The 18,679-nt window shown below is 36.7% G+C and overlaps 1 protein-coding gene across 1 annotated transcript in view; it reads right to left on the minus strand.

The window, feature by feature from the left end:
- Positions 1–2,486: 2,486 nt before the first annotated feature.
- APOOL (apolipoprotein O like) overlaps positions 2,487–18,679 on the minus strand; it is an 81,866-nt gene continuing 65,673 nt past the window's right edge. Inside the window, exons 7-9 of the mRNA XM_025372580.1 lie at positions 15,725–15,838; positions 15,445–15,562; positions 2,487–2,664 (exon numbers count right to left, since the gene is read on the minus strand). Coding sequence (XP_025228365.1) covers positions 2,576–2,664; positions 15,445–15,562; positions 15,725–15,838 — 321 coding nt within the window. The 3' untranslated portion in view covers positions 2,487–2,575. The remainder of the gene's footprint in view (positions 2,665–15,444; positions 15,563–15,724; positions 15,839–18,679) is intronic.

Raw genomic sequence — 18,679 nt, forward strand, 5'->3', positions numbered from 1 at the left:
TGAAAGGCCTTGTATATCAAACTAAGGAGCTTTGATTCTGCAAGCAATGATGAGCCACTAAAGATTTCAGAAAGACAACTATTCATTATAGTTGTCAGGAAGACAACTATGTCATAATAGACAAATAGGTTAGAAGAATAGGGTAGCAGACACTGTATGACCTGTTCCCAACCCCTTACCCCTTGCCTTCCTCATCACAGGAAAATAAACACGATTTCCCTGCTCCCTATCTTCCTTAGGCTAAGTGTGTGGCTATATGACAAGTACTGGTTGAGATATACACAGAGGTCTTCTGAGGAGATTCTAAGAAAGCATTTACTTTTCTGATAAAAGGGAGTCAGAAGCATCTTGTGTACATTTTTATCTGCTATTTCCTACTTTGAATGTGTAGCTGCTCCCTGGAGGTACAGCAGACATCTTGTGACCATGAGGTGACAAACCAGCATGCTGTAGAGGACAGAGTGGAAACAGAAAAAGTCTACGTCCTTAATAGCACCGATGAGCCACTGTCCCAACCCTATACTGCCTAATTCTAGGCTATAAATAGGGCTTTTTTTTTTTGCTTAAGCTAATATTAAGTACTTAACTAGTTTACTGTCACCTGCAAGCAGAACATATTCTGAAATGAGAGAAAGCAAGATTGACAGTGAGCAAATTAGCCTGCAGGCTACTACAGTAACCCAGAAAAGTGATGATGATGACTTGAGGGAGAGTAATTATAGGATTAGAGAAGGTAGAATAGATTTGAAGGAGTGGGAGGTAGAGACAATTTTGTTTTAGGCATATTGACATTGGCATATCTATGGGATGTTAGATGAATATAACTAATAAGTAGAAATAAAGGTCTACAGCACTAGAGAGCTATGGGGGTTGAAGATATGAATAATAAAACAAATGGTGGCTGAAGCCAGTGAGGTCTGTTAAATGAAAATGAGAGCGCATATAGAATGAGAAAATAGGACTAGGGATGAAACTTGAGCAGCCTCAGCATTTAAGGGATTCAGAGCAAGAGAAAAAAATGAAGAATAACAAAAGCAGGAAAAATAGAAAGTAAAGGGATAAGTGAGTTTCATGGAGATAGTGGTGAAGAGTCAATAATGACATAAAAATTCAGGTAGGGGCTGGGTGCGGTGGCTCACGCCTGTAATCCCAACACTGTGGGAGGCTGAGTCAGGCACAGGCTTGAGCTCAGGAGTTCGAGACCAGCCTGGACAACATGGTGAAGTCCTGTCTCTACCAAAAATACAAAAAATTAGGCAAGGTGGCGGGTGCCTTAGTCCCAGCTACTCGGGAGGGTAAGATGGGAGGATTGCTTGATCCTGGAAGGTGGAGGTTGCAGTGAGCTGTGTTTGTGCCACTGCACTCCAGCTTGGGCAACAGAGCAAGACCCCATCTCAAAAAAATTTAAGCAGGTATGGAGGTCAGAATGTCACAAGGCAGAGAGGACTTGAAAGTAGGGAAAAAAGGGATAATATTTACTTTTGTCAAAAAGTAACAATTACTTTTTAAAGAAGTAGAACAATCATAGGAAGGAGAGAGAAAAAATAGTTCAAGGGGAGAGGCCAAGTTAAGGAAAGGTTTTGTCTTGTTTTGTTATTGTTGATTTAAGACAGAGAACACCTGCAGCTATGTAGAAGTGGAGGAAAAGAAACTAGTAAAAAGAGAAACCAAAGACTGGAGATTAAACAGGGTGGAATATGGTCTTAGATGGGAATGAATGAGATCAAGAACACAAAGAGAAGTATGTCTTAGGAAAGGGGGATGCATGGCTGAAAAGAGGTAAGTCTTGAAGGTAGATGGGAAGAAGTTGGGAATGGTCATGTCTAATAATTTACTTTTTTCTCTATGAAACAGGAGGCACAGTCAACTTGGCAGCTATAAGAGGTTTGAGGAGAATAAAAGGTTTGTAATACCTCTTCTAGGGCAAACAATAGTAAACCACTCAGGAACCAGTAGAAGGATTGCCAAGCAGTATTAGGAAGCCTGTGTAGCATATGGCCCTCTCAAATAGTTAGAGATGTTTTCAGATATTTAATTCAGAGGAATTAACATTAACAAAACCAAGAGACAAAGCCAAGCTTAAGTCCCATAAAACATAGATATTTTATTCCAGCTCTAGGAAACGGAAAAAAAAAAAAAAAAACAGAGGGAAACACATCTTTCCACACACCATTCTAATTTAACTGACATTAGTCTGGGAAAGCTAAAGCAGAAATATATGTTTATATGTATAAATATGTATGTCTTTATACATACATATATGTATTTTCAGATTTTAATCTCACTGGAGTTCATGTCTTCATTTTTTTTTTAAATGCCTTTAAAGGTCATCAAATGCAAGGTAATACTTCTACCTAAGTCTCCTCATCAATCCTTTAACATTGTTTGCATTGCATTCAGTTTGTCTGTTAACCACTTACGTAATTTATCAAATTGTACATTTGGATATATAAGGGAAAAACTTGGTTTAAGTAATACTCTATGTATCAGTTACCCATTACATGATTTTTTTCATCATTATTTGCAACGTCACACATCTTGTAGTTTTCTATGTAGTCTCTGTATGCAGTCTACTTCAGCTTCTAGTGCTGTACATATCTATATCTTCTGGGTGGGACTGCCCGTGATCCATGAGCTTGGGGTCAGGCATAAACTGTGTTGCACCTGATAAAGTATTAAAATGAAAAAAAAAAAAAATTAGTCACTTAACAAATGTATTTTTGATACTGGGAAGACAGCAGTGAACAAACCAGATAAAAATCTCTGGTGACATAGACCTAACATTTGAGTTAGGTGAGACAAACTAATTAAATATATATCAGATGGTGGTTAAGTGTTATGTGAAAAAATGAAACAAGGAGGGATATATGGAGTGCTTAGGTGATTTGTAATTTTAAATAGGGCAGCCAGGGAAAGCCTTCCGAAAAGGTGATATATGAGCTGAGAACTGAAGGAGGTGAGGGTGTGCACCCTATAGATACCAGCAGGCAATGCCTTCCAGGATGAGCAGACAGCAAGTGTAATGGACCTGAGGTATATCTGAGGAACCAATATGGCTGGAACAGAGTAGACAAATGTGGTGTATGTAGGGGTGGCGGCAAGGCAGTGAGAGAGAGAGAATGATAGGAGATGTCATCAAAAAGACAATGGAAAGCTAGGTCACATAGGGCCATGGTAAAGATTTTGGCTTTAAGTGAGATGAGAAGCTACTGGACAATTTTGAGTAGAGGAGTGAATGATGCTATGTTTTTTAAAAAGATCACTCTTGGCTATGGGGAAAAGAAACTACAGGGAAACAAAGGATAGAAGCAGGGAGACCAGTTAGAAAGCAATTACAGTACTCCAAAAGACATGCTGAGGGCTTTAGTTACAATGGTAGCCGTAGAAGTGGTGAAAAGGTACCAGATTCTGGATAATGCTGAAGGTAGGATGGACAAGATTTCCTAAATGGATTGACTATGTCTTATGAGCGAAACTCTTCAACTTGAGAAACTGGAATAATGGAGGTGACATTTACTGAGATAGAGGAAAATGTGGGAGAAGCAGGTTTACGGGAAAACAAATGAATCGTTAAGTGTTGGATGTGTTAAATTTGAATTGCTTACTTAACATCTGAGTACAAATGAGTCTTTTGGGTTAAGATTAGGAGATGTTAAAAAGGTTAGGAGAATGTCGGAAAGAAGACTAAGGTGGAAAGCCAGTGAATGAGGTAAGAGAACCAAGAGCAAGAGATATCCCACAGGCCAAGTGAAGATATTGTTTGAAGGAGGAAGGAATTTAACCTGTGTCAAAGGTTACTGATGGATTACATAAGATGGAGATTGAGAATCAACTCCTGGATTTGGCAAAGTGTGGATCACTGGTGAACTTGACAGGCTTCCTGTGTCCCCGGCAAGCAGCTAAGTTATTTTCATGCATTATCTCATAATCCCACCATGAAGTAGATACTATTTTTACATTGTCCTTATTTTACAGATAAGAAAATTTTAATTTGGAGAGGTTAAGTAACTTGACCAAAGTCATTTGGCTGATATGTGGTGGAGCCAGGAATGAATCCACATTTGCCTGACCCCAACATAATAACCCAGGCTCTTCTTTAAAATGATGTTTATAGCAGTAAAAATCTCATATAACTAGTTTTAGTACTAAACAAGATAATGCACACAAACTGCTGCATATAATACCTTGTGCATGGTAAGTAGGCAAGAGACAACTATTTTATATTTACTTTATGACATAATACTACAAACATTTTTTCAGAAATTTGTTTTTATTTTAAATACGTTCAAAATAGGATTCATTTTAAAATTAATTTTATTACATTTGGGAACCATACCTTTTCTGCATAAAAGAATTTAGTTTCCAGTTTTATAACGAAAACAAAGGAGAGAAATTGGAATACAATGATTTATCTTACACCTATCTTTTCTAAAATGTATTTTACAGTGTGACACACCTATGTGTAACTTCATCACCAAATATATTAACCAAACAACCAGATTCATAAGTAATTAGTATTCATGATGGTACAGGTAATGCAGCTCTCCACAGAATAAATTCTTAACCTCTTGTCTCTTTGGGGGTATGTTATAGAACTCATGTAATCTATTAACTTGGATGAGGAAAATTTGTCATTATTTTCACTTACCTCTGACTTAAATGGACATTTTCTTCAATAATGAATACAGGCAACAAAACACAATAGTAACAGCAGTGCCTCAGATTTCTTTGTCACCAACAGAAATCACAGGTATCTTATTACATTATAGTTGCAGATTATCTCAAAATATTCACACTCACCGCTACTTAAAAATTAAAAGTAATTAGACCTATTGTTAGATGCTGTTGTTTAATACACTTAAGGAAGTTCATACATTACTACGTGTTTTACTTTCTGCATTTGAAAACATTATTCTGAGAAGAGTTTGTAGCAAAAAAAAGGGTTAGGAATCCACTGGTGGTTCTGCTGTATCTCTACTGCCATCTGGTGGGTACCATTGCTCAGTACAAGTGAAAAGAATGGTGCAACAAGTTTTTTTATCAAGCAGAAAACACTATATAGTAGGCATGTGACAAATAATTATTTTATGTAAATCTCAATGTGTCAAATTTGCTTAACAGTGTTCATCAACTAAGTTATTTAGCACTTCTAAATACTTCCTTAATTTATATTCTTGTTCAAAGTTTGGTGAAAGATCTACCTTACACCAACTTCCTGAATTAGAAAGATTTTTTTGCCTTTAGATCACTCCTCAAAATTTCTTAAAAGGCTTCAAGATTTTAATTTATTCACAACTTAAAACAGAGATTCTTAGCGAGAGTAGTATGTAAAAGAATCCTCTGTAAAGCTCTTCCTAAAATCCACCTGCTTAGAGGCCTCACCTCTGGAGATTCAGATTTATAATTCTTCATAGTCTAGACCTATGAATTTTGAAAAAAAGCGCAAAACCCTCAAGTAATTGTGATATGGATCCCTCTGGTTTAGAACCACTTAGCCTGTCATTTGATTTCTATCTCTTTAAAAAGCTTCATCTCAAAGGCCGGGCGTGGTAGCTCAAGTATGTAATCCTAGCACTTTGGGAGGCCGAGGCGGGCGGATCACAAGGTCAGGAGATCAAGACCATCCTGGCTAACATGGTGGAACCCCGTCTCTACTAAAAATACAAAAAATTAGCCGGGCATGGTGGCAGGTGCCTGTAGTCTCAGTTACTTGGGAGGCTGAGACAGGAGAATTGCTTGAACCCGGGAGGCGGAGGTTACAGTGAGCCGAGATCACACCACTGCACTCCAGCCTGGGCGACAGAGTGAGACTCCATCTCAAAAAAAAAAAAACAACACACACACACACACAAAAAACACATTTCATCTCATGCTCTTATAAGCAACTAAGAATTGTATCTTTCTTAGAAATTTCTTCATTTCTTGAGTGGATTAAGGGCTCTCTTACCCTCCCAAAGAATAAGCTGTCATAAAACTCTTCTTGAATGTGAATGCCCTAATCATCATAATGCATTCCTTCGCAATTTTATGTTTGCTCTCTGATAAGAACCATTTCTGCTTAAAGCTTTTTAGAAGATTTTTCAAAAAGTTAGTGTTATAACAAATAGGAAAGAAATATGTTTAAAGTTATAAGACATCACTGAATTATAGTCTCATATAGCCGTTCTGTGATATTTGATAATATCACATAACTGATAATTTAGTTCACATGTTATCTCATTGATATTTTAAGCAAGTTAGGTACAAAAAAAGGGGACAGATAACTAATAAATTGCAGAGTGAAGTTAGGATTGTTACAAATTCTCTTTTGGTTTCTTGTGTATAAAATCAGGGTAACATTCAGCATGCAGCTTCTTAGCAACTCAAATACTTAAAGACACTAGTCACTATAAAGTACTTTCTCAAACTTTTCCATTCCTTTTTTCTCTGTGTGCTTCAGTTTGGCTATTTTTTATTGATTTGTCTTTGAATTCATTAATTCTGTGCTTTCTGGTATATAGTCATCTGTTAAACCCATCCAATGAGTTCTTAATTTTGGGTACTGTATTTTTCACTTCTAGAATGTCCACTAGAATTTTTTTTAACAGATTCCAAGTCCCTGTGACATTCTCCATCTTTTCATCCATTTTGTCCATCATTTCTTTTTTCTATTTCATGTATTAATTATAGTTATTTTAAAGTCCTTTTGAGTTAACTTCAATATTTAGGTCATCTGTGGGTCTGCTGTTATTGTTATATTTATTTATTTTTTCTTTTGACTGTCAGTCACATCTTCTTGCCTTTTTGCATAACTAGTATTTTGTTTGTTTGTATAGTGGACATTTTGTATAAAAGAAAGGTAGAAGCTCCAGAAGATAAAGGGCACCAGACAGGGGTGCCCTTTATCTCTTTAGAAAGGGCAAAACACTTACTATCTCAATCTAGTCAGGCATTGAGCTGGGTCTGGGCTGCGTTCTAATTTTAGTAAGAGTCAGTTAACCTCTGGTTCCTCCCAGTTCAGGTATGGCACTCCCAAGCTTCTGACTGACAGTCTGACTGGTTTCTGTCTCCACAGCACCAAAAAACTGTAGGAAATCCGGTTTTGCCCTTAAGAGGTTTTGAGTTTGGCTATGTAGTCTCCGAATCCACAAAAAATCTGGCAACTACCATGAGGGAGACATGACTCATGCATATGTGGCACATCCCCTCTCTCTAGAAGAGGAATTGGCAAACTTTTCTGCAAAAGGTTAGTAGTAAATATTTTTGACTTTGTGAACCATATGGTCTCTGTCACAAGTGCTCGACTCTGCCATTGTAGTGTAAGAGCAGCCATAGACAATACATAGATCAATGTGTGTGGGTATGTTCAATTAAAATGTCATTTCTGGACATTGAGATCCAAATTTCATGTAATTTTCACTTGCTATGAAATATTATTCTTTTGATTTTTTTCAACCATCATGGTTAGCTTGCAGAATATACAAAAATAGTGAGTCAGGACACCTCATACAGGCAGATGCCCCTCTGGGACACAGCTTCAAGAGGAAGGATCAGGCAGCAATATTTGCTGTTCTGCAGTCTCTGCTGGTGATACCCAGGCAAACAGGGTCTAGAGTGGACCTCTAGCAAATTCCAACAGACCTGCAGCTGAGGGTCCTGACTGTTAGAAGGAAAACTAACAAACAGAAAGGAAGAGCATCAACATCAACAAAAAGGACATCCATACAAAAACTCCATCTGTAGGTCACCGGCATCAAAGACCAAATGTGGATAAAACCACAAAGATGGGGAGAAACCAGAGCAGAAAAACTGAAAATTCTAAAAACCGGAGCACCTCTTCTCCTCCGAAGAATCGCAGCTCCTCCCCATCAATGGAACAAAGCTGGACGGAGAATGACTTTGACGAGCTGACAGAAGTAGGCTTCAGAAAGTCGTTAATAAGAAACTTCTCCGAGCTAAAGGAAGATGTCCGAACCCATCGCAAGGAAGCTAAAAACCTTGAAAAAAGATTAGATGAATGGCTAACTAGAATAAACAGTGTAGAGAAGACCTTAAATGACCTGATGGAGCTGAGAACTACATGACACATGCACAAGCTTCAATAGCCGATTCAATCAAGTGGAGGAAAGGGTAACAGTGATTGAATTAATGAAAAATTAATGAAACAAAGCAAGAAGAGAAGTTTAGAAACAAAAGAGGAAAAAGAAATGAACAAAGCCTCCAAGAAATATGGGACTATGTGAAAAGGCCAAATCTATGTTTGATTGGTGTATCTGAAAGTGATGGGGAGAATGGAACCAACTTGAAAAACACCCTTCAGGATATTATCCAGGAGAACGTCCCCAACCTAGCAAGGCAGGCCAACATTCAAATTCAGGAAATACAGAGAACACCACAAAGATACTCCTCGAGAAGAGCAAACACAAGACACATAATTGTCAGATTCAGCAAGGTTGAAATGAAGGGAAAAATGTAAAGGGCAGCCAGACAGAAAGGTTGGGCTACCCATAAAGGGAAGCCCATCAGACTAACAGCAGATCTCTCAGCAGAAACTCTACAAGCCAGAAGAGAGTGGGGGCCAATATTCAATATTCTTAAAGAAAAGAATTTTCAACCCAAAATTTCATATCCAGCCAAACTAAGTTTTATAAGTGAAGGAGAAATAAAATCCTTTACAGACAAGCAAATGCTGAGAGATTTCGGCACCACCAGGCCTATTTTACAAGAGATCCTGAAGGAAGCATTAAACATGGAAAGGAACAACCGAAACCAGCCACTGCAAAAACACGGCAAACTGTAAAGACCACCGATGCCAGGAAGAAACTCCAACAACTAACGGGCAAAATAACCAGCTAACATCATAATGACAGGATCAAATTCACACATAACAATATTAACCTTACATGTAAATGGGCTGAATATTCCAATTAAAAGACACAGACTGACAAATTGAATAGAGTCAAGACCCAATAGTGTGCTGTATTCAGGAGACCCATCTCATGTGCAGAGACACACATAGGCTCAAAATAAAGGGATGGAGGAAGATCTAACAAGCAAATGGAAACCAAAAAAAAAAAAAAAAAAAAAAAAAGCAGGGGTTGCAATCCTAGTCTCTGATAAAACAGGCTTTAAACCAACAAAGATCAAAAGAGACAAAGGAGGCCATTATATAATGGTAAAGGAAAAATTCAACAAGAACAGCTAACTATCCTAAATATATATGTACCCAATACAGGAGCACCCAGATTCATAAAACAAGTCCTTAGAGACCTACAAAGAGACTTAGACCCCACACAATAATAATGGGAGACTTTAACCCCCCACTGTCAATATTAGACAGATCAATGAGACAGAAGGTTAACAAGGATACCCAGGACTTGAACTCAACTCTGCATCAAGCAGACCTAAGAGATATCTACAGAACTCTCCACCTCAACACAACAGAATATACATTCTTCTCAGCACCACATCGCACTTATTCCAAAATTGACCACATAGTTGGAAGAAAAGCACTCCTCAGCAAATGTAAAAGAAGAGAAATCACAACAAATTGTCTCTTAGACCACAGTGCAATCAAATTAGAATTCAGGATTAATGAACACACTCAAAACTGCACAACTACATGGAAACTGAACAACCTGCTCCTGAAGTACTGGGTACATAACGAAACGAAGGCAGAAATAAAGATGTTCTTTGAAACCAATGAGAACAAAGACACAATGTACCAGAATCTCTGAGACACATTTAAAACAGTGTGTACAGGGAAATTTATAGCACTAAATGCCCACAAGAGAAAGTAGGAAATATCTAAAATGAACATCCTAACATCACAATTAAAAGAACTAGAGAAGCAAGAGCAAACAAAATCAAAAGCTACCAGATGGCAAGAAATAACTAAGATAAGAGCAGAACTGAAGGAGATAGAGACACAAAAAAATCCTTCAAAAAAAAAAATCAATGAATCCAGGAGTTGGTTATTTGAAAAGATCAACAAAACTGATAGACCACTAGCAAAACTAATAAATAAGGAAAGAGAGAAGAATCAAATAGATGCAATAAAAAAAAATGATAAAGGGGATATCACCACTAACCCCACAGAAATACAAACTACCATCAGAGAATACTATAAACACCTCTACGTAAATAAACTTGAAAATCTAGAAGAAATGGATGTATTCCTGGACACATACAACCTCCCTAGACTAAACGAGAAAGAAGTTGAATGTCTGAATAGACCAATAACAGGCTCTGAAATTGAGGCAACAATTAACAGCCTACCAACCAAAAAAAGTCCAGGACCAGACAGATTCACAGTCAAATTCTACCAGAAGTACAAGGAGGAGCTGGTACCATTCCTTCTGAAACTATTCCAATCAATAGAAAAAGAGGGAATCCTCCCTAACTCATTTTATGAGGCCAACATCATCCTCATACCAAAGCCTGGCAGAGACACAACAACAAAAGAGAATTTTAGACCAATACCCTGATGAACATCGATGCGAAAATCCTCCATAAAATACTGGCAAAACGAATGCAGCAGCACATCAAAAAGCTTATCCACCACGATCAAGTTGGCTTCATCCCTGGGATGCAAGGCTGGTTCAACATACACGAATCAATAAACGTAATCCATCACATAAACAGAACCAATGACAAAAACCACATGATTATCTCAATAGATGCAGAAAAGACCTTTGACAAAATTCAACAGCCCTTCATGCTAAAAACTCTCAATAAACTAGGTACTGATGGAACGTATCTCAAAATAATAAGAGCTATTTATGACAAACTCACAGCCAGTATCATACTAAATGTGCAAAAACTGGAAGCATTCCCTTTGAAAACTGGCACAAGACAGGGATGCCCTCTCTCACCACTCCTATTCAACATAGTGTTGGAAGTTCTGGCCAGGGCAATCAGGCAAGAGAAAGAAATAAAGGGTATTCAACTAGGGAAAGAGGAAATCAAATTGTCCCTGTTTGCAGATGACATGATTGTATATTTAGAAAACCCCATCGTCTCAGCCCCAAATCTCCTTAAGCTGATAAGCAACTTCAGCAAAGTCTCAGGATACAAAATAAATGTGCAAAAATCACAAGCATTCCTATACACAAATAACAGACAATCAGACAGCCAAACCATCAGTGAACTCCCATTCACAATTGCTACAAAGAGAATAAAATACCTAGGAATACAACTTACAAGGGATGTGAAGGACCTCTTCAAGGAGAACTACAAACCACTGCTCAATGAAACAAAAGAGGACACAAACAAATGGAAGAATATTCCATGTTCACGGACAGGAAGAATCAATATCATGAAAATGGCCATACTGCCCAAGGTAATTTACAGATTCAATGACATCCCCATCAAGCTACCAATGACTTTCTTCACAGAATTGGAAAAAACTACTTTAAAGTTTATATGGAACCAAAAAAGAGCCTGCATTGCCAAGACAATCCTAAGCCAAACGAACAAAGCTGGGGGCATCATGCTACCTGACTTCAAACTATACTACAAGGCTACAGTAACCAAAACAGCATGGTACTAGCACCAAAACAGAGATATAGACCAATGGAACAGAACAGAGGCCTCAGAAAGAACACCACACATCTACAACCATCTGACCTTTGACAAACCTGACAAAAACAAGAAATGGGGAAAGGATTCCCTTTTTAATAAATGGTGCTGGGAAAATTGGCTGGCCATATGTAGAAAGCTGAAACTGGATCCCTTCCTTACACCTTATACAAAAATTAATTCAGGATGGATTAAGGACTTAAATGTTAGACCTAAAACCTTTTACCTTAGAAGATAACCTAGGCAATACCATTCAGGACATAGGCATGGGAAAGGACTTCATGACTAAAACCCCAAAAGCAATGGCAACAAAAGACAAAATAGACAAATGGAATCTAATTAAACTAAAGAGTTTCTGCACAGCAAAAGAAACTACCATCAAAGTGAACAGGTAAACCTACAGAATGGGAGAAAATCTTTGCAATCTACCCATCTGACAAAGGGCTAATATCCAGAATCTACAAAGAACTTAAATATATTTACGAGAAAAAAACAAACAACCCCATCAAAAAGTGGGTGAAGGATATGAACAGACACTTCTCAAAAGAAGACATCTGTGCAGTCAACAGACACATGAAAAAATGCTCATCATCACTGGCCATCAGAGAAATGCAAATCAAAACCACAATGAGATACCATCTCACACCAGTTAGAATGGCGATCATTAAAAAGTCAGGAAACAACAGGTGCTAGAGAGGATGTGGAGAAATAGGAACGCTTTTACACTGTTGGTGGGAGTGTAAACTAGTTCAACCATTGTGAAAGGCAGTGTGGCGATTCCTCAAGGATCTAGAACTAGAAATACCATTTGACCCAGACATCCCATTACTGGGTATATGTTTATTGTGGAACTATTCACAATAGCAAAAACATGGAATCAACCCACATGTCTATCAATGATAGACTGGATTAAGAAAATGTGGCAAATACTCACGATGGAATACTATGCAGCCATAAAAAAGGATGACTTCATGTCCTTTGTAGCGACATGGATGAAGCTGGAAACCATCATTCTAAGCAGACTGTCACAAGGACAGAAAACCAAACACTGCATGTTCTCACTCACAGGTGGGAATTGAATAATGAGAACACTTGGACACAGCGTGGGGAACATCACACACAGGGGCCTATTTTGTGGTGGGGGAGATGGGGGAGGGACAGCATTAGGATAAATACCTAATGTAAATGATGAGTTAATGGGTGCAGCACACCAACATGGCGCATGTATACCTATGTAACAAACCTGCACGTTGTGCACATGTACCCTAGAACTTAAAGTAGAATTTTTTTACAAAATAAAGAATATAGGTTTTGCATATTTATCACCTAAAAAAAAATAGTGAGTCGAGTCAGAATTGGCATACGAGCCATAGTTTCTCAACTTCTGCTTTAGAGGGACATTAATTTTGTAAGACTGTGAGAGATTTCATTCTGCTTTCATCAGATTCTTGAAGAGGTCTATGACACCAAATTTCCAAATTTGTGATTCCCAAAATAACAATTTTCTCCATTAATGTACATGAGATGGTAGAGAACCACCAAACTCATATTCAGAGCCACAACATATAGTTGGACAGTACACCCTATCTCTTCTGTATGGTGATAAGTGGTAGCCATGGCTAGGCTCACTAGGTAAGTGACTTGCTCCTTAAGTATGCTCAGTGAAAATCTGTTTCTCATCAAAATGGCTAATTACTCTAGGCAAATGATAATAATGATATATTTTAATACCCACTGATACGCTTTAGTATGTCCCTGGCATTGTAGTTAGTGCTTTACATGCAATATCTCATGTAATACTCACAACCATGTGAGAACTGTTATTGTCCCTTTTTTGTTGGATGAGGAGACTGTGGCTTGAAGTGTTTGATAACCTGTCCCAGGTAACAGAACTAGTAAATGCTGGATCTGGGATTTTGATTCAAGTGTTATTCTATAACCTGTGCTCACAATCACTACGGTTTCCCATGGTGAAAAAAAACTGTTTTATTCTACATATGAAACGTGGAAATGGTGAATCCCAAGGTTATACTGTATAATAAACTCCAAATGATATATTTTTATGTACTGGGTGTTGGTATGCCCCAAAAGTTCACATGTTGAGACCCTATCTCCCCCATTATGATGGTATTAGGCGGTGGGGAGCTTTGGGAAGTGATTAGAATTAGAGGAGGTGATGACGGTGGAACGTTCGTGAATGGGATCAGTAGTGCCCTTATGAATCTTGAGAGAACTTGCTTCCCTCTGCTCTCTGCCATGTGAGAACACAATGAGAAGTAGGCTGTCTACAAGCCAGAAAAGGGCCTTCACCAGAACCTGACCATGTTGGCACCCTGATCTCAGAATTTCAGTCTCTAGAACTGTAAGAAATAAATATCTGTTGTTTATAAGTCACCCAGTCTATGGTATTTTTTACAGCAGCTCAAACTGACCAAGACATATATGATAAGAATGAGTAGCACTGGCATCTCTTTCTCCCTCTGCATCATCTCGATAGAATGCTTTTCATATACCACGTCACCCAAGACAGGCAAATAAAGGGTTCCAGAATCTAGATGTGTGAACAAAAAGACATTAGCTTTGGAAGGTTTTGGTCCCACTGTTAAGGTGTAGTATGTTTCATCTTCATAAAGATACTTTGGAATTAACAGGCATTTGGAAAAATGACCATACATTATATTCTTGTGAGAATATGGTCACCTGCAGATTATTCAGAGAGTCTAAAAACTGTAAAACTTGTCTTGATTAGTTAGGAGAGAGGACAGAGGAAAATAGTAAAACTCAAATCAGGTTTGTTATTCAATGACAGTTTTTATGAAGATTAAGTGAGAGGAAGGGGCTGAAATTAGAGACTAAATTCCGGTTTTAAATTAGATAACCTATACACAATGGAAAGAGCTTAGACTCTGATGTCAAGAAGATCTAGGCCATAAACACAACTCTGCTACTCACAAGCTATATGATTTGGGGCAAGTTATTTTAGCTCCCTGAGTCTCAGTCTCTTCATCATAAAATGGGAATAATTACCGATCCAGCAGAGGTTTTTGTTTTGTTTTGTGGGTAAGGGCTGAATAACATAATATACTTCTAGCTCTCTGCATCACAGTATGTGTTTGATAAAGGGTGGATATTATTATTCCCCAACCTCTGAGTTAGTCACCTTTCCTTTGCAATAAGACAACGGGTTTTACAATTCACATTGTACATATAGATAAACCTATGCAAATCCATAAGAATACATTGTCAAAATGGTATTAAACACTCTGTCACCTTCTTTGTGATCACAGTAAAATCATGGCAGTATTTGTTTAGAAAGTATAATTGTCACTGTTTGGTTTCACAAAGTATTTATTGCCAGTATGGAATACCAGCAACATTATAAGTATTATAATTGATGATATTTCTACTATTTGATGCTGAAAGTTCTTTTGGTGCCTAAACTTAATAAAACTAAACTTAATAAAAATAAAACAGTCTTAAGATTGACAGGGAGACTGATAGGTAAATAGCACAAAAAATGGAAGCTGACATTTCTTTATGTAGGTGTGACTCATCCCTTTAAAATTACAGAATCTAGAAAGGCCCATTTCCCCCACCTGATAAAATAGCTCAAATTTATAAAGTTATATTAAATGCTTCACCCAGTCAACGTGTTGGTGCTACTCTATATACTCACATACAAAGATCTATATTATGAACTATGTGGTAATTTAAAGCCATTGCAGGTACCTAAGTACCTCATAACCTAAAAAGAAACACAAACCACAGATTGAAAAAGACAAAATATTTATGGGGAGAACACATCTTAGTTCAAACCACTAATGATAATGCAATCAAATTATTTAAGAAAAGAATGAAAACAAAATTAACTTATACCCAACAAACCTGAAGTGGATTCTGATTTGGTCTTCGCTTCAGAGCTGAGTTCTGTTGGCAAGGGCACTGAGGGTTTCAAGACGTCAGTTGTTTTTGCAGGTACTTCTATTTCGACAGAGGATCCTAGCTGTTTACCAAACAGATTTTTCCTTCATAAGTAAATCATTTTACTAATTCCTTCATCTACTTTCTCATTTTATCCTCGACCTCTGTCCAGTACCCTCATTACAAGCCAACACCCACTCAAACAAAACTCAATGTTGACCGCCTTGCTCCATGTAAACTCTACCTTAGTTTTTTCTTTATGTTTAGGGAGTGACTCTTCTTTGTTGCTTTTTGTCCACAGTGATTTAACTGCTCCAAAAATTTGCTGGCTTGTAGCATATATCTTTTTCCCTGTTACCTAATTAAAACAAAAAGTAAGTCAAATAACATATTTTTAAAAGTTAAAATTAAAAATGTATTTTAGATTTGTCAGGTACTTTATGTGAACACTCAGATCAGAATCAATAAAGATATAAATCTCTAAATCATATAACACAAAGCACCATTTCTAAAATTTTATATGAAAAAATTGTTGTGTCATGCAAAGGGTTATAATGTATAATCTGCATTCACACTGTAACATATAAATTTGAAACTATGTCTTTTTAAAAATTTTTTTCAGCTTTAGTGAGATTAGACTGACATATATAAAATTGTATCTATTTAAGGTATATAACATGGTGATTTGATGTAAGTGAAAACTGTATTAACAGAAGTTTGGGGAATATAGTTCGAGATAATGAACTGCTGACTGAGAAAATGAGATTTTTAGCATGCTACAAAGTTAATGCTTTTGCTTAAAATTTGATGGTGCTTTCTCCATTCATAAAGAAATAAAAAGCATCAACTAATTCCTCCAAAGAATAATATTCTTTTGTGGTAGAAAGGTAAAATAAACAATGACTGATAAATACACTCAAGAAGAGAATGGGATGCTGGCTGAATTCCTAAAGTTACTGTTATTTTCATTCATCTCTATTTCTCTTTGAAAATCTTCTTCTGATTTCTTCTTTTTCCTATTCTTCTCCAATCCTTTTGTTTATTATAGTTAAAGTAATTTCAACAGCCATTGATTTTTCAAGTTTTGAAGATGTTTTGAGGGGTTTTCCAGGATTACAATTTCTACAAACATAAATTTTTTAAAAATTATGTTTCCATCCTCAAATAAAAATATTTATTGTTTTTACTAAGTATATCTCTATACTTGAAAAGTTAAGTAATAAACTAATATAAAGAAATTCCTCCTCCTCCCCAAATATAACCTTGGTTAACAGTTATACATATATTCTTCCTGAATTTTTACTCATACATACATTATACATACACAGATTTTAAAACAAATGTAATGTTAATATTTATAGATCTTTCAAAAAAGATGAGGTATATCTATATGTACTGGCATGAATGGAAGTCCATGATGAACCACTAATTTGAAGAAGTTACAGAATAGATTACATAATACAATCTCAATTAATTTTTCAATTAAATTTTAAAATAAATTACACATGTATTTAGTTTGTTTTCCTTTTCAAATACTTGGGATCACAGTAAACATGTTATTCTGAGATATTATTTTTTTAAAAGCTTGACAATATTTCAAAGGCATGGTTCTATATTACTTTATATGCCATAGGTCTACTTTTTAAATTTGCTTCTTAGTTTAGTATTCTATAATGGATGCAACACAATTTGTTGAACAAATTCCCTATTGAGGCACAATGATTTAACAAATCCCCTATTGGTGAGCATATGGACTGTTTTCCTTTTTGTGGGTAGGTAGATGGCAAGTATAAGCAATGATGAAATTAGTATCCTTATACATACAACTGGGACCATAACCCTTATAGTATTTCCTCAAAATAAATTCCTAGAGCTGAAATTTCTGCACTGAAGAGTACACACATTTTAATTTGACAGTATTACCATGTTGCTCTCCAGAAAGTCAGCAATATACTGCAGCAATTTACATTCCCACCAAGAGTATATATCTGTTTTCCTACCCTATTTACCAGCAGTGATATTATAAGTCTTTTAAATCTTTGTCAAATTTAAAGGCTAAAAACCAATATCTAAATGATTTTTCAAATTTGCATTTATTTGTTGATGAAATCAAGTATCTTACGTACATTAGGCCATTTTTGTTTCTTATTTTGTAGACTGCTTGTTCAGGTATTTTTTCATTTTCCCAGAGGGCACATTCATCTTTTGCTCATTGATTTATAGGAGTTCTTAATACATGAAGGATATTAGTGCTTTGTCACATATGTTACAAATAGTTTTCCTAGTTTTTCATGTATCCATTAACATTGTGTATGGTAATATTGTAATCTACAGAAATGTATTAATTTTGATGTTGTCAAATATGTCAACTTTTTCTTTGATGGCTTCTAGATTGTAATTTGCTTAAGAAAGCCTTTCCCATCAACTCGTCATTTACATCAGGTATAACTCCCAATGCAATCCCTCCCCCCTCCCCCCTCCCCATGATAGGCCCCGGTGTGTGATGTTCCCCTTCCTGAGTCCAAGTGATCTAATTGTTCAGTTCCCACCTATGAGTGAGAACATGCGGTGTTTGCTTTTCTGTTCTTGTGATAGTTTGCTAAGAATGATGGTTTCCAGCTGCATCCATGTCCCTACAAAGGACACAAACTCATCCTTTTTTATGGCTGCATAGTATTCCATGGTGTATATGTGCCACATTTTCTTAATCCAATCTGTCACTGATGGACATTTGGGTTGATTCCAAGTCTTTGCTATTGTGAATAGTGCTGCAATAAACATACGTGTGCATGTGTCTTTATAGCAGCATAATTTATAATCCTTTGGGTATATCCCCAGTAATGGGATGGCTGGGTCATATGGTACATCTAGTTCTAGATCCTTGAGGAATCGCCATACTGTTTTCCATAATGGTTGAACTAGTTTACAGTCCCACCAACAGTGTAAAAGTGTTCCTATTTCTCCACATCCTCTCCAGCACCTGTTGTTTCCTGACTTTTTAATGATCGCCATTCTAACTGGTGTGAGATGGTATCTCATGTAAATGACGAGTTGATGGGTGCAGCACACCAACATGGCACAAGTATACATATCTAACAAACCTGCACGTTATGCACATGTACCCTACAACTTAAAGTATAATAATAAATAAAAATAAAAAATAAAAAATATTAAAAAAAAAAAACTAAAAAAAAAAAAA

The sequence above is a fragment of the Theropithecus gelada genome, chromosome X, assembly GCF_003255815.1.
Source record: "Theropithecus gelada isolate Dixy chromosome X, Tgel_1.0, whole genome shotgun sequence".
NCBI lineage: Eukaryota > Metazoa > Chordata > Mammalia > Primates > Cercopithecidae > Theropithecus > Theropithecus gelada.